Source organism: Rhinatrema bivittatum, chromosome 1 (assembly GCF_901001135.1).
Source record: "Rhinatrema bivittatum chromosome 1, aRhiBiv1.1, whole genome shotgun sequence".
NCBI classification, from domain to species: domain Eukaryota; kingdom Metazoa; phylum Chordata; class Amphibia; order Gymnophiona; family Rhinatrematidae; genus Rhinatrema; species Rhinatrema bivittatum.
In genome coordinates, this window is record NC_042615.1 from 85688231 (window position 1) to 85703152 (window position 14922).

General features: G+C 41.1%; 1 protein-coding gene across 3 annotated transcripts in view; it reads left to right on the plus strand.

Moving 5' to 3' along the window:
- Positions 1-14922, plus strand: part of LOC115073676 (tripartite motif-containing protein 59-like) — a 112289-nt gene that overhangs the window by 16930 nt on the left and 80437 nt on the right. For all 3 annotated transcript variants that reach the window (XM_029572505.1, XM_029572328.1, XM_029572413.1), the window contains exon 2: positions 8998-9084. In XM_029572505.1, coding sequence (XP_029428365.1) covers positions 8998-9084 — 87 coding nt within the window. The remainder of the gene's footprint in view (positions 1-8997; positions 9085-14922) is intronic.

The window sequence follows — 14922 nt, forward strand, 5'->3', positions numbered from 1 at the left end:
TTACACTGGTTACCCATTGAACAAAGAATACAATACAAAACTTAATTTATGAATGGTGCATAAATACATGACGAAAAAACAGAGTGGCTGAACAGAGCCCTCCGCGTACATACCCCCCACAGAAATCTAAGATCAGCAAACAAAGCACTGCTAACTATTCCGTCAGTCAAGACGGCCAGATAAACACAAGTAAGGGACAGGGCCCTATGCCTAGCAGGACCTATAATATGGAACACCATGCCAGTGGAAATCAGATTGGAAAGAGACAGCAAAACCTTCAGAGAACATTTTAAAACATGGCTATTCAAGCAAGCATACCACAAAGAGACTTGAGAGTAGAACCCAGGGAAATGTTAGTTGCAGTCAGGCAAACTCCCACACACACACCTTTCTTAAAGTGTGTCTTCTCTTTTATATTCTAAATTCTTCTTTTTATTTTAAACAAAGAGCTAGAGTTAAGTAACACCATTCTTATAGCTGAGTAAGAAACTGGACTTATAACACTCACCAAATAGTATTTATTATATCATGTTACAGTATTTTTGATGGCACCTGTTTAATTAAGAGTTAGAATTCTAGACACGTTATACAACAGTTTTTGTGCCCTATTGTGAACTGTTGTGATGGCACCCGCTTAACGACTATATAGAAAAGATTTTAAATAAATAAGTCAGAACTTCTATGGTAGTAGTCTGACATGCTTCCTGTCCACATGGAGGACACCTTTAAAAGGAGAGCAGCTTTTAAACTAGAATATTGGAACGTTGGCAGTAGTCCAGCAGCGCATGGATCAGAGATATCTTCAAAGCATACTAAAATGGAGTTAGTCTTTCTGCAGAAGCAATAGTAGGCCATTATAAGTAAAGATCCACCTGATTTAAAAGATTCCAAAATAACCCTGTCAAGTGATAAACTGATACCAATGAAAAAATACTTTGAAATGTCTACACCAATGTCTGTATGCTAAAACCAGAAATTAAAAAAGTGAAATGGGAGGTTAGAATGTATAGCACTGAATGAAGAGATCTAATTGGCATCTTGATCCGGTGGAAGGATAACAATGGGATAGTACTATACAAGGTTATAAATCATGTTGTAATGAGTGGATCAACTTGGGGGAGAGGGGATGGCATAGTGTCCAACATGATAAAGATCTGACAGGAGACTAAATGCATAATAGAATCCTTATTGGTAGAAATTCTGTGTGATGGAGAAGGTATAATGGTGGGGAGTATACTGCAATCCACATGACCAAAATGAACAGATTGACTATGAAATGCTAATTTTGTAGCATAGTAACAATGTGAGATTTCAGTTACCTCAATATTGACTGGGTAAATGTAATAGGATATGCTAGGGAGGTAACTTTTCTAGATAAGACATGGTATGGGAACTGACGAGAGGTGGAGCCATTTTAGCCCAATTCTTTGTGGAATACTAGATTTGGCACGAGAAGTAACAGGTGGAGCCACTCGGCAACAATGACATAGTATAATCAACTTTGGTTATAATTAACAAGCCGTTAAGCCCGTTAAAACGGGCTACATCCCTCTGTCTCTCACCTCCCCCTCTTTCTCCCTCCCCACCCTCCCTCTCCTATCACTCAGTCCCTCCCTCCCACTCAGTCTCACTCACTCCCTCCCTCTCACTCAGTCCCACTCTCACTCAGTCCCCACTCCCTCCCTCAGTCCCTCCCCCTCACTCAATCCCTCCCTCCCACTCAGTCACTCCCTCCCCCCTCCCTCTCACTCACTCAGTCCCACTCACTCTCCCTCAGTCCCACTCCCTCCCTCAGTCCCACTCCCTCCCTCTCACTCAGTCCCTCCCCCTCACTCAATCCCTCCCTCTCACTCAGTCACTCCCTCCCACTCTCTCTCTCCGTCCCTCCCTCCCACTCAGTCCGTCCCTCCCTCTCTCTCTCTTCTCCCTCCCTCGCCGCCGCTCGCTACCGCCGCCGCTCGCTACCGCCGCCGCTCGCTACCGCCGCCGCCGCCCGCTGCCGGTACCGCCGCTGCTGCCACTGGACGCCGCCATTTTTTTTTCTTTCTGAAGCTGCCTCAGAGCGACGTGCTCGCCCGCACATGCGCGGTAGAGCTGGTCTCTACTGCGCATTTGCGGGCCGTCGGTCACAGGCCATTTATAAGGTAGATTAAGGATACTAAGTAAACCTATAGCTCTAGTATTTAACTTTCCAAAGGGAAACTTAAAATGTGGAAAATAGAAAAAACAAACCCCTGAAAGGTGCAACTACAAAGGTTGAGTTTACATTAGGTGTGGTCATTGTTTAAAAATACCATCTTAGATGCCCAGTCCAGATGTATTCTATGCATTCAAAGTAGAATGAAGACCAAACTGCCAGCTAAAGGTGAGGTGAAAGAAGCTATTTTAGTCTTACAATTTTTTTTGGGGGGGAAAAAAGTTAATAAGGATCAATTTGTGGAAAATAGGAAAAGGATTGGCAAGTTAGATGGAAAACATTGTGGATTAAAAATCTGAAAAGAAGCTGACCGGAGTAAAAAAAAAAAAGGCTCAACTTTTTTTTTCTCTTTAAATATATCCAAAGCAGGAAGCCTGAGTAAGTTGAGCTGTTACGATGATCAAGGGGTTAAAGAAGCACTTAGGGAAAATAAGGCAATTATGGAACAATTAACACTGAAGCAAATAATTCATTCAGAAGATGTTGGGAAGATACCCATGCCAGAAACTGAATTCAGTAGTGCTTCAGCAGAATGGATACAAATCTCTGTGAAGCTGAAAGATGAGGCAGATTTTGGTCTGCAGCAGTGCTAAACCTTATATCTCTGCAGACTTGTGCTTGTCAACCGATGTCCTGTGTTCTCTAGGCTCCAGGGTGTACTGCATACATTTCTCAGAAGCCAGTTAAATCTTCCTCCTGCAGTACAGTGTCTTCTGTGTCTAGATGAGTTCCTCTCATACACTCAGCCCATAGGTACACTGCATGCATTGATGCACTGACTTGGCATCCTAAAGGTCCATTGATGTACAGTGCAAAAATAAGTGGTTGCCCATTCAAAATTTATCACTTTGATGCAGCTGATACAAGACAACAATAATTGCATTACCTACAGTGATGTACAAACCAGTTTAGGCCAGCTGGCGAAGGGTAATCACCTCTTTCCCTTTCAGTCCCATAGGCCTCATTTCTTCTAAGTTGATAGTGGAGGGTTTTTGATTAGACTCCATGCTGTTGCTTGCTTCCAAGAAAAGAGAAATTTCTAAGGTAGCATATCCCTGAAGAACATATTCCTCCACTTGCACCAGGTCAGAACACTTCAGTCATTTGACCAGACTGCTGGTCCAGTGAGAAATATCTCTACTCTTCATGGCATGGAAAGAATAATCCAGCCACTCCTTTACAGCATTGCTGCAGTGATGCTTCAGACTGGAATCCAAATATCACCCATCAAGGTGAACACATCAGACCTTTAATATGGGGTTCATCTTTCTACTCAGTGGCAGCAGAGTCAAGTCAGAGGTGGTTGACCAGGGTTTTTCCCCTCTGAGTCAACTGGAAGACTCCCCCACCAAGTTTGTCTTCATTGTCACTGGGGTTCTGGGTTAGTAAACACTCACATTGAGCAGAGTTATACAGTATACCTTCTAACCCATTTCAAGATGTTTCTGACCATACTAATGGAATTGCTGCTAAAACAAGGGGATAGTGCAATTTTTGGAATCCAATTGATTGCAAGATCTGAGACAATATGGTTTTACCAGTGGTTCTCCTTTACATGGATGCATGCACTCAGTCTCAAGGATGCATATACTCAGAACCAATGGGAAGAAGGGATATCTTCACTTCAAGGTGGATTCTTTATATAACTAGTACAAAGTCCTTCCATTTACCCTATTGGCAGCTCCAAGAGTCTTTACCAACTGCCTTGCAGAGGTAGCTGCCCACCCATATCACAAGGGATTCAAGTTTTCCTGTACCTGTACAATTGCCTAATCACAGCAAGCTCTACAGAATATGGATTGCTTTCCTCAGAAAATAGTCGGTCTTCTACAAAACTTGGGCTTCTCGTCTCAATTTTGAGAAATCAAATTTAGTACTTAAAGGATGAAATCATTTGGTGCATGGATAGACTCTATGCAGAAGAATATTTCTGGCAAGGGATTGCATGTATGCTATGAGATTGCTCATACTCAAACTACTCACCTTTCAATGTGCAACAGCCAGAGCAGTTATTTTCTCAAGTCATATGTCAATGGTGCTTGCATTTGATTCCACTAAAGATGGATTTTTAAGTTCCTGACCTTGAAAGTAGCATTCCTCATCAGTTACCTCAGCTATAAGAGTCAAGCACCAAGCTAGTGTCCATTACACATGATTCTTCCATGATCAAGTAGTCCTTCCCACTCACCCAATTTCTAACAAATTTTGCCTTAGCTTTCTGTATCTACCGTTTTTCAGAGACCACATTTTCATAAAGGGGAGAGCCCCTGATACCTTAGATAAGATTCTTCATTTACTATCAGAGAAACTCAGCTACATAGCCAGGCTTTGTATTTATTCATTGTATATGACTCTAACAGACTTGACATCACAATTGCCAAACATACATTGTCTACTTGGATAAGAACATGTGATACTGGGTCAGACCAAGGGTACATCAAGCCCAGCATCCTGTCTCCAACAGTGGCCAATCCAAGCCATAAGAACCTGGCAAGAACCCAAAAACTGTCTATTCCATGTTACCGTTGCTAATAGCAGTGGCTATTTTCTTAGTCAACTTAATAGCAGGTAATGGACTTCTCCTCCAAGAACTTATCCAATCCTTTTTTAAACACAGCTATACTAACTGCACTAACCACATCCTCTGGCAACAAATTCCAGAGTTTAATTGTGCGTTGAGTAAAAAAGAACTTTCTTCGATTTAGTTTTAAATGTGCCACATGCTAACTTCATGGAGTGCCCCCTAGTCTTCTCTGTACCTTCTCCATTGCAACAATATCCCCCTTGAGATGCAGTGACCAGAATTGCACACAGTATTCAAGGTGCAGTCTCACCATGGAGTGATACAGAAGCATTGACATTTTTCCATTTTATTCACCATTCCCTTTCTAATTCCCAGTATTGTTTGCTTTTTTGACTGCCGCAGCACACTGAACCGATGATTTCAGTGTGTTATCCACTATGATCCCTAGATCTTTCTTGGGTAGTAGCACCTAATATGGAACTTAACATTGTGTAACTATATAGCATGGGTTATTTTTCCCTATATGCATCACCTTGCACTTATTCACATTAAATTTCATCTGCCAGGAAAAGCATTCAAGACTGCTGCATCTTAATGGGATTGCAGATCCGACTGTCAAAACTCATCAAGTCAGAGCTGTGGCTTCTACTGCTGCTCAATTTAAAGAAATGCCCCTTGGACGTTTGCAAAGGTACAACTTGGTGATCAGGTCACACCTTTACATCCCATTGCTGTTCGGACAACCTTTCAAGGACTGACAGTAATGGAGGATTGCTTTTTCAGCAATCACTCCTCTGCAACTCTCAGCTTAGGACTTCCCACATATAATTGCCAATCCACACTGCTTATTGATGGAAATCACATTCCCTTGTTATAAACAGTATTTTCTGCAGATAGCAGGATGAATTAGCTATGGAATACCCACCCACCTCCCTGGAGAGTCAGCTACCTAGCTAAATTTAGCTATGATGTAGACTGAGGAGATTTAACGAGGCAATGTCCATTTAGGAGCTTCCTCACATGCTTAGAACTCAAAGCTCTACTAGCTTGGAGAGAAGTCTGTTCAGTGTTTCTGGATGAATCAACATGTAATTGCTATTTTATGCTATCTTCAGAAAACACAATTTATAGTGAGCAAACTTACTTTATATTGATTCCCCTCAAATATACAGTCAAGGTGGGTTTTTGAAATGCTGAATTAACAATTGCTAATTTATGCAACATTCACATAATAGTTAATGATTTATTTGTATATTACAACACACATCCCTAGTTTGCTGATTCAATGGATTATATTGTAACATAACGTCATGATCCTAGTATGCTGCCCTAATAGACATCTTAGATTTTTGCAACATGGATGTCCTCACAATATCCAGACTTAGTGTTTAAATTCCTGAACTGTCATATAATCATGTATATGAAAAACATGGCTTAATGGAAATTTAATCTTCAGGGGTCTGGGATGCAAACTATGAAACAACTTATTTTTCAGCAGGTTTGCAAAACACGTACCGTGTTTCCCCGAAAATAAGACATCCCCCAAAAATAAGACCTAGTAGGGATTTAGCCGAATTCTTAAATATAAGACCTCCCCCGAAAGTAAGACATCCCTTGTAAACAGGGGCGGATTGACCTATCGGGGGATCAGGCTTCCCCCGGTGGGCCGGTCAATCCTGTGACGTCATTTTTTATTTATTTATTTATTTTTTTAAAATAAAGTTTCCAAAGTATTAGGAGCAGATGCGAGCAGTGGTATCCGGAGGGGAGCCGATGCGCCCAGGCGCAAGGAGGCTCATGCGGCCGCTGAGCCTCCTTGCCCGAAGAAAAAGATCGCGTTCAAATGCACTGATGCTCTTTCTCCTTCCTGCCTGTGCGGCCCCGGAAGTAAACGTTGCCAGAGCCGCATGGGCAGGAAGGAGAAAGAGCATCAGCGCGTGAAGAAGAGGAGCCGCCGCGGGCTGCTGCGAATCCCAAGTCGCAGCGGCCCAAGAAGAGGAAGAGGCCCGAGAAGTTCAGGGCCGCTGCAGAGCCGATCCTGCGGCGACCCGCGAAGAGGAGGCCCAGAGGTGAGAGAGAGGCTGAGGGTCTGTAGAGGGTGCGTGCGTGTATGAGATGAGTTGAGAGATTGTGTGTGAGAGTGAGGATCTGAATGTTTGCAGAGGCAGCATGTGAGAGCCTCTGTGTGTGTGTGTGTGAGAGAGACAGCGTGTGACGGTGAGAGCCTATGCTTGAGCAAGACAGCATGTGGGAGTGAGAGAGAGCCTGTGTGTGTGAGCGTCAGACAGCATGAGCCAGTGAGAGACTGTGTGTGTGTGAGAGAAATGCATGTGAGAATGAGAACCTGACTGTGTTTGAGGGAAGAAGATGGAGAGAAAAGAAATACGGAAGAAAAAAGGACAATATAAAAGGAATTGGCAAAAAAATAAGAAAGGGAAGATGGAAAAAAAAAAAGGCTGTGACCAACCAATTAGAAAACTAACATCAGCCAGCAAAGGTAAAAAAAAAAATAAAAATTACTTTTTAGTGATTGGCACATGTGATCTTTGGGAATGTGCAAGAATAGCACTTTCTCTATGCAGATCTCACAATGTACGAGATCAGCATGGAGGAAGTGGAAGCCCACGGGGCCTGCACAGAGGAGGCAGCAGAATGGGCTTCAGTGTCAGTAGCAGCAATCGGCGCCTCCCCAATAGCCAAGTGGCAGCAGTGACAGTGGCAGCAAGATTACAGACATCTGGGGATGGTGGCAGTACCAGTCGGGGGACCCCTTCCAAGCAGTGTGCAGAGGTTCAAAAGCAGCAGAGTCAGCCCAAGCTGACTACCATGAATGCTGCACACTCTTACCTCTCTCTGACAGCACACTGGTGAGGCATGGCTGACGCAGGGGCAGCCAGCAGCTCAACGGTATTAGACATCCCCTGAAAATAAGGCCTAGTGCATCGTTGGTACCAAAAATTAATATAAGACACTGTCTTATTTTCGGGGAAACAGGGTATGTATAAAATTGCTCCAGCTTAATGTTTATATGTATATCCAGAAATGAAATATAAGATGACAAACTACATAGTGAATCAAAATTGGATTCCTAGTATTTATCCATTGAATTCTGTAAATCTGCTACAATAGAAGTCCAAATGAAAAACAATGTATCCTAGACCATACACAAATGTAGGAAAACCATAAAGATGTTTCTTCCATTAGCCATGAATATATTTTTAAAAATTTTAGCTCCAAATCCAAATGTTTCAATACTAATTTAGCCACTTTCAGTACAAAATCTGTAGGAATATGTTGAGGACATGCCCTAAAATTTTTAATACTGTCTTGAGATACATTTGTGTAAAGGTTCAATATCCATAGTGACCAATATTAACTGGGAACATTACCTGTACAGTTAACTCTCAGCACAGATTGCATTTTAATCATTTCCACTTTCAAAAAAAAGTCCAAAAACACAACTAAGGTATTCAATATCAATCTTATTTCTAGATACAATAGGGCATGCTGGAGGGTTATTCAGAAATTTGACAAACACTAGGCCTGTATCAAGTTTCGAATTGTTGCAAAGAAGTATTTTTGATAATGGACATTGGTTTATGTGCAATAAATATATATTTAAAAAAACAGAAAATATTGGAGACTCTTCTGTAAAGAAGAGCCATTGTTACTCTGACAATGCTGGTATGAGCTTGAGGGGATGATGGTCTCCTTTTTCACAATCTGTTTGGTTACAAATTAAAATATTCACAATTAAAACTCCATGTGCTATAGCTGTAAGTGTAGTAAGGGTGCACATGTACATCCTTCCATTCCTAGTGATAGACGTTGGTAAACCAAGGGTATTATATACAGATATGGAAATAGATTGGAGGCTCTACTACTGCATGGTGACTCAAGTTTGCCAGGGATCAGTCCCAAGGTGAAAATAACCTATCAGCAAACATTAAACCCATCACTTCTAATGAGACATTTTTCCTATATCACCAAGAGACCAGGGTTTATCAAGGAAATTAAGTTTCTGAAGCAAGCTTTAAGTTAAATGAAATAATGCTTTTCATGCCAAGTCTTGCATAAAATCATAACACAACAGCTTTTTCTCTAGAAATTTGCCCATTCAAGAAAATATAATTTATGATTTTTTGTGGGCTGTATGTTTTTTGCTATCTATTGCTAAATTGAACTAAAATCTGTGCTTGAAATAACTGTATTCTAGCCTCTTAAGGGTTACATTTAGTGTACTTAATTTGGCTTGTTAATTTTCTTCTTCCCACAGCTGATGTTTTTTAGTAACCTGAAAAAACTAAGAGAAGTGGATAGCAGACTGACTAAGGAAATATCTACATGTTCAGATGATGTTGAGGTAAGTTGTTTTTTTTTGGGTTTTTTTTTATGCCTGAAATATACATAGTAACACCAAATAGAAATGATGGCAGAAAAGGACCAAATGGTCCATCCAGTCTGCCCAGCAAGCTTATGGTAGAAACTGCTTTTCCTCTGAGCTGTTTTCCTCACTTCAAGCTGTTAACTTGCAGTAGGTCTTTAAGTTAATTCTTCTGACCTTTTCTCTGGGCCACTCCCTATGAGTTCTTTGAGGCCCCAATTGTCTGCTATCTCATCTGTGAACAGCTAGGTGTGGCCAGGAAGCTACAGTCTTGTTTTCCTCAGACATCTGCACAGTTAGCCTTTTTGAAACTGCTCTTTCAATATATCTGATCTCAGGACTTGTTTTTTTGTTACACGCAGGCTAATGATGTCATTTGTTCTCAGAACTTACAGGCCTTATATCAAATTACTCTAATATATCAGTAATTATTCTCTGCTTTATTGTAATAAATATTCTTCTGCAATCTAACTTCCTCCTTTCAAAGATTTCCCACAAGGAGCCTGGGTTGCATGATCTGAGAACATGGTTTTTATCAGATTGTCTGACAAATCTGACTGATTAGGTGACTAGAGAATTGAATCAAGGAAGGATACTTGATTTTTTATCTGGATTTCATCAAAGCTTTTGATCCACACAGACTCATGAAGGAATTGAAAAGCCTGGGAATGGGGTCCCAAGTAGTGGAATGGATCAGAAATTGGTTGACAGCTAGTAGTTGTAAATGGAAATGTGAGTGATTGTATTGTGGAAGGGTTAGAAATAAGTGTGTGTGTGTGTGGGGGGGGGGGGTTTGTTTTACAGCTGATACTAAGACCTGCAGCAGTGGGGACACTTAAGTAGAGCGTGAAAAGTGATTAAAAATTTGGAGGTGTCAAAAGTTTGACAGTTGGGTTTCAGTGACGAAGGGCAGTGACCTGCATTTGGGTTGCAGAAATCCAAAGGAATTGTACATGAGAGGTGAGGTGTGTTTTTTTTTTTTTTTTTTTTTTTTTTTTTTTTTTTTTTTGTGTATGGACTGGGAGAAACATTTGGATGATGTCGGATCTGAAGATGGTGAAGTAATATGAGAAGGTGATAGTTAAGATCAAAGGGATGCTGGGCTCCATAGAGATGTAACGGCAGTAAAAAGGATGTGATGTTACTGTTTAGGTTGTTGGTGAGGCCTCATCTAAAGTATTGTATTCAGTTCTGGAGACCAAATCTCAAAGGATAAAGACAGGATTGAATTGTCTGAGAGGCCTGTAGCAAAACTTATGAGATTGAAAGACTTAAAAATGTATACTTGAGAGGAGAGACAGGGTTATGAGACATTTTTAATACCTAAAGGGTGATAAAAATGCACAGGAATCACCTATGTGTAGCAGGAAGTGATCCTGTAGCAAGGACCTGCTCTCCAGGTGATGAATTGTCCTCTCACACTGAGGTCAAGTATCCCAGGGCTACTGCCCAGGAGGGAAGGGTTAGGCCAGCCATCATAGTTGGTGATTTGATTATTAGAAATGTAGATAGCAGGGTGGCTGGTGGACGTGAGGACCGCCTGGTAACTTGCCTGCCTGGTGCAAAGGTGGCAGACCTCATGCTTCACTTAGATAGGACTATAGACAGTGTGCTGGGGAGGAGCCGGCTGTCGTGGTACATTTGGGCACCAACGACATAGGAAAATGTGGGAGAGAGGTTCTGGAAGCCAAACTTAGGATTTTAGGTAGGAAGCTGAAGTCCAGAACCTCCAAGGTGGCATTCTCTGAAATGCTTTCTGTTCCACGTGCAAGTTCCCAGAGGCAGGGAGAGCTCCAGTTTCAATGCATGGATGAGATGATGGTGCAGCGAAGAGGGATTCAGCTTTGTAAGGAAATGGGGGAAACTTTTGGGGAAAGGGGAGACTTTACCGAAAGAATGGGCTCTACCTTAACCAGAGTGGAACCAAGCTGCTGGCACTAACTTTCAAAAAGGAGATAGAGCAGCTTTTGACAAGGGGGAAAGCCAACAGTCACTCAGCAGTGCATGGTTCGGAGAAATGTATCCTTGAAGGATACTAATGAAACAGTTAAGGCATCCCAACAGAGGTTCCATTAAAAGCAAACTTAGTTCATATGCCTATATGTAAAAAATCACCAAAGCTAATCCGAATTATCCCAAACAACTGAAAAGCAGGTTGTTAAAACAAACACACTTCGAAATGTCTATATGACAATGCCAGATGTCTAAGAAGTAAGATGGGGAGAGTTAGTGTATAGCAGCAAATGATGAGATTGACATAATTGGCATCACAGAGACTTGGTGGAAGGAGGATAACCAATGGGACAGTACTATATCAGGGTACAAATTATATCACAATGATAGGGAGGATCAACTTGGTGGGGCTGTGGCACTTTATGTCCAGGAGGGTATTGAGTCCAACAGGATAAAGATCATACAAGACATTAAATGCTCAGTAGAATCTATATGGGTAGAAATCCCATGTGTTGGGTAAGAGTATAGTGATAGGATTATACTACCATCCAGACAGATGATGAAATGCTAAGAGAAATCAAGGAAGCAAACCAATTTGGCAGTGCAATAATGGGAGATTTCAGTTGCCCTAATATTGACTGGGTAAATGTAACATCAGGACTTGCTAGAGACAAAGTTCCTGGATGTAATAAATGATTGCTTCATGGAGCAGTTGGTTCAGGAACCAAAAAGAGAGGGAGCTATCTTAGATTTAATTCTTAGTGGAATGCAGGATTTGGTAAGAGGTAAGAGTGGTGGGGCCACTTGGCAATAGCAATCATAACATGATCAAATTTAAACTAATAACTGGAAGGGGGACAATAAGTAATCTGCAGCTCTAACACTAAACTTTCAAAAGGGAAACTTTGATAACATGAGGAAAATAGTTAGAAAAAAACTGAAAGGTGCGGCTGCAAAAGTTGTGTTCAACAGGCTTGGACATTGTTTAAAAATGCAATCCTAGAGGTGCTGTCCACATGTATTCCACTTATTAAGAAAGGTGGAAGGAAGGTAAAACTATTACTGTCATGGTTAAAAGGTGAAGTGAAAGGGGCTATTTTAGCCAAAAAAAATCCTTCAAAAATTGGAAGAAGGATCCATCTGAAGAAAACAGGATAGAACATAAGCATTGTCAAGTAAAGTGTAAAACATTGATAAGACAGGCGAAGAGAGAATTTGAAATGAAGTTGGCCATAGAGGCAAAAACTCATAAACTTTTTTAAATATATCCGAAGCAAGAAACCTGTGAGGGAGTCAGTTGGACCATTAGATGACAGAGGGGTTAAAGGGGCTCTTACAGAAGATAAGGCCATTGCAGAAAGACTGAATAAATTATTTGCTTCCATGTTTACTAATGAGCATGTTGGGGAGATACCAGTTCCGGAGATGGTTTTCAGGGGTGATGAGTCAGATGAACTGAACAAAATCACTGTAAACCTGGAAGTTATAGTAGGCCAGATTGACAAGCTAAAAAGTAGCAAATCACCTGGACCAGATGGCATGCATCCTAGGGTACTGAAGGAACTCAAATGAAATTTCTGATCTATTAGTTAAAATTTGTAACCTATTAAAATCATCCACTGTACCTGAAGATTGGAGGGTGGCCAATGTAACCCCAATAGTTAAAAAAGGCTCCAGGGGCAATCCAGGTAACTATAAACCAGTGAGCCTGGCTTCAGTGCCGGGAAAAATAGTGGAAACTATTCTCAAGATAAAAATTGTAGAGCATATAGAAAGACATGGTTTAATGGAACACACTCAACATGGATTTACCCAAGGGAAGTCTTGCCTAACAAATCTATTTTTTTTTTTTTTTTGAAGGGTTAATAAACATGTGGATAAAGGTGAACTGGTAGATGTAGTGTATTTGGATTTTCAGAAAGCTGACAGTCCATGAGAGGTTTCTAAGAAAATTAGTCATGGGATAGGAGGCAATGTCCTTTCATGGATTACAAACTGGTTAAAAGACAGGAAACAGTAGGATTAAATGGTCAATTTTCTCAGTGGAAAAGAGTAAACAGTGGAGTGCCTCAGGGATCTGTACTTGGACCGGTGCTTTTCTATATAGAAATATGATCTGGAAAGGAATACAATGAATGAGGTAATCAAATTTGCGGATGATACAAAATTATTCAGAGTAGTTAAATCACAAGCAGACTGTGATTACAGGAGGACCTTGCAAGACTGGAAGATTGGGCATCCAAATGGCAGATGAAATTTAATATGGACAAGTGCAAGGTGTTGCATATAGGGAAAAATAACCTTTGAAGTAGTTACATGATGTTGGGTTCCATATTAGGAGCTTCCACCCAGGAAAAAGATCTAGGCATCATAGTGGGTAATACTTTAAAAACCGTTGGCTCAGTGTGCTGCAGTAGTCAAAAGCAAACAGAATGTTAAGAATTATTAGGAAGGGAATGGTTAATAAAACGGAAAATGTCGTAATGCCTCTATTGCTCCATGGTGAGAGCACACCTTGAATACTGTTTACAGTTCTGGTCGCCACATCTCAAAGATATAGTTGCAATGGAGAAGGTACAGAGAGAGGCAACCAAAATGATAAAGGGGATGGAACAGCTCCCCTATGAGGAAAGGCTGAAGAAGTTAGGGCTGTTCAGCTTGGAGAAGAGACGGCTGAGGGGGGATATGATAGAGGGCCTTTAAGATCATGAGAGGTCTTGAATGAGTAGATGTGACTCTGTTATTTACACCTTCGAATAATAGGATGAGGAGGCATTCCATGAAGTAAGCAAGTAGCACATTTAAGACTAATTGGAGAAAACTCTTTTTCACTCAACACACAAAGCTCTGGAATTTGTTGCCAGAGGATGTGGTTAGTGCAGTTAGTGTAGCTGGGTTCAAAAAAAGTTTGGATAAGTTCTTGGAGGAGAAGTCCATTAATGACCATTAATCAATTTTACTTAGGGAATAGCCACTGCTATTAATTGCATCAGTAGCATGGGATCTTCTTAGTGTTTGGGTAATTGCCAGGTTCTTGTGGCCTGGTTTGGCCTCTGTTGGAAACAGAATGCTGGGCTTGATGGACCTTTTGGTCTGAACCACCATGGCGATTTTCTTATGTTATGTCCTTCTTTCATTGGAAAGAAAATTATAGAAGAAGGGCTCACAATATGAAGTTCCAAGGGGGTATGCCAGGACCAGAGTCTGGAAGTATTCTTTCATGAAAAGGATGAGGGATGCATTGAATACCATCACAGAAGAGGTAGTGAACAAAGATGGTAACGAAATTAATAAGGGCATGGTCTAAACCAGTAGTTTTCAAAAAGTGTTGAGAAGGTGTCACAGAGCCAGCAGAAGACTGATCTTTCGTAATCAGTCTGGGCAGGAATTGTCTGACCTCTTTTATTGGGTATGACAGGAAGCTACTCTTTAATCCTTCCCATAAGAACATGCCATTCTGGGTCAGACAAAGGGTCCATCAAGCCCAGCATCCTGTTTCCAACAGTGGCCAATCCAGGCCATAAGAACCTGGCAAGTATCCAAAAACTAAGTCTATTCCATGTTACAGTTGCTAGTAGTAGCGGTGGTTATTATCTAAGTGAACTTAATAGCAGGTAATGGACTTCTCCTCCAAGAACTTATCCAATCCTTTTTTAAACACAGCTATACTAACTGCACTAACCACATCTTTTGGCAACAAATTCCAGAGTTTAATTGTGCATTGAGTAAAAAAGAACTTTCTCCGATTAGTTTTAAATGTGCCCCATGCTAACTTCATAGTGCCCCCCTAGACTTTCTATTATCCGAAAGAGTAAATAACAGATTCACATCTACCCGTTCTAGATCTCTCATGATTTTAAACCC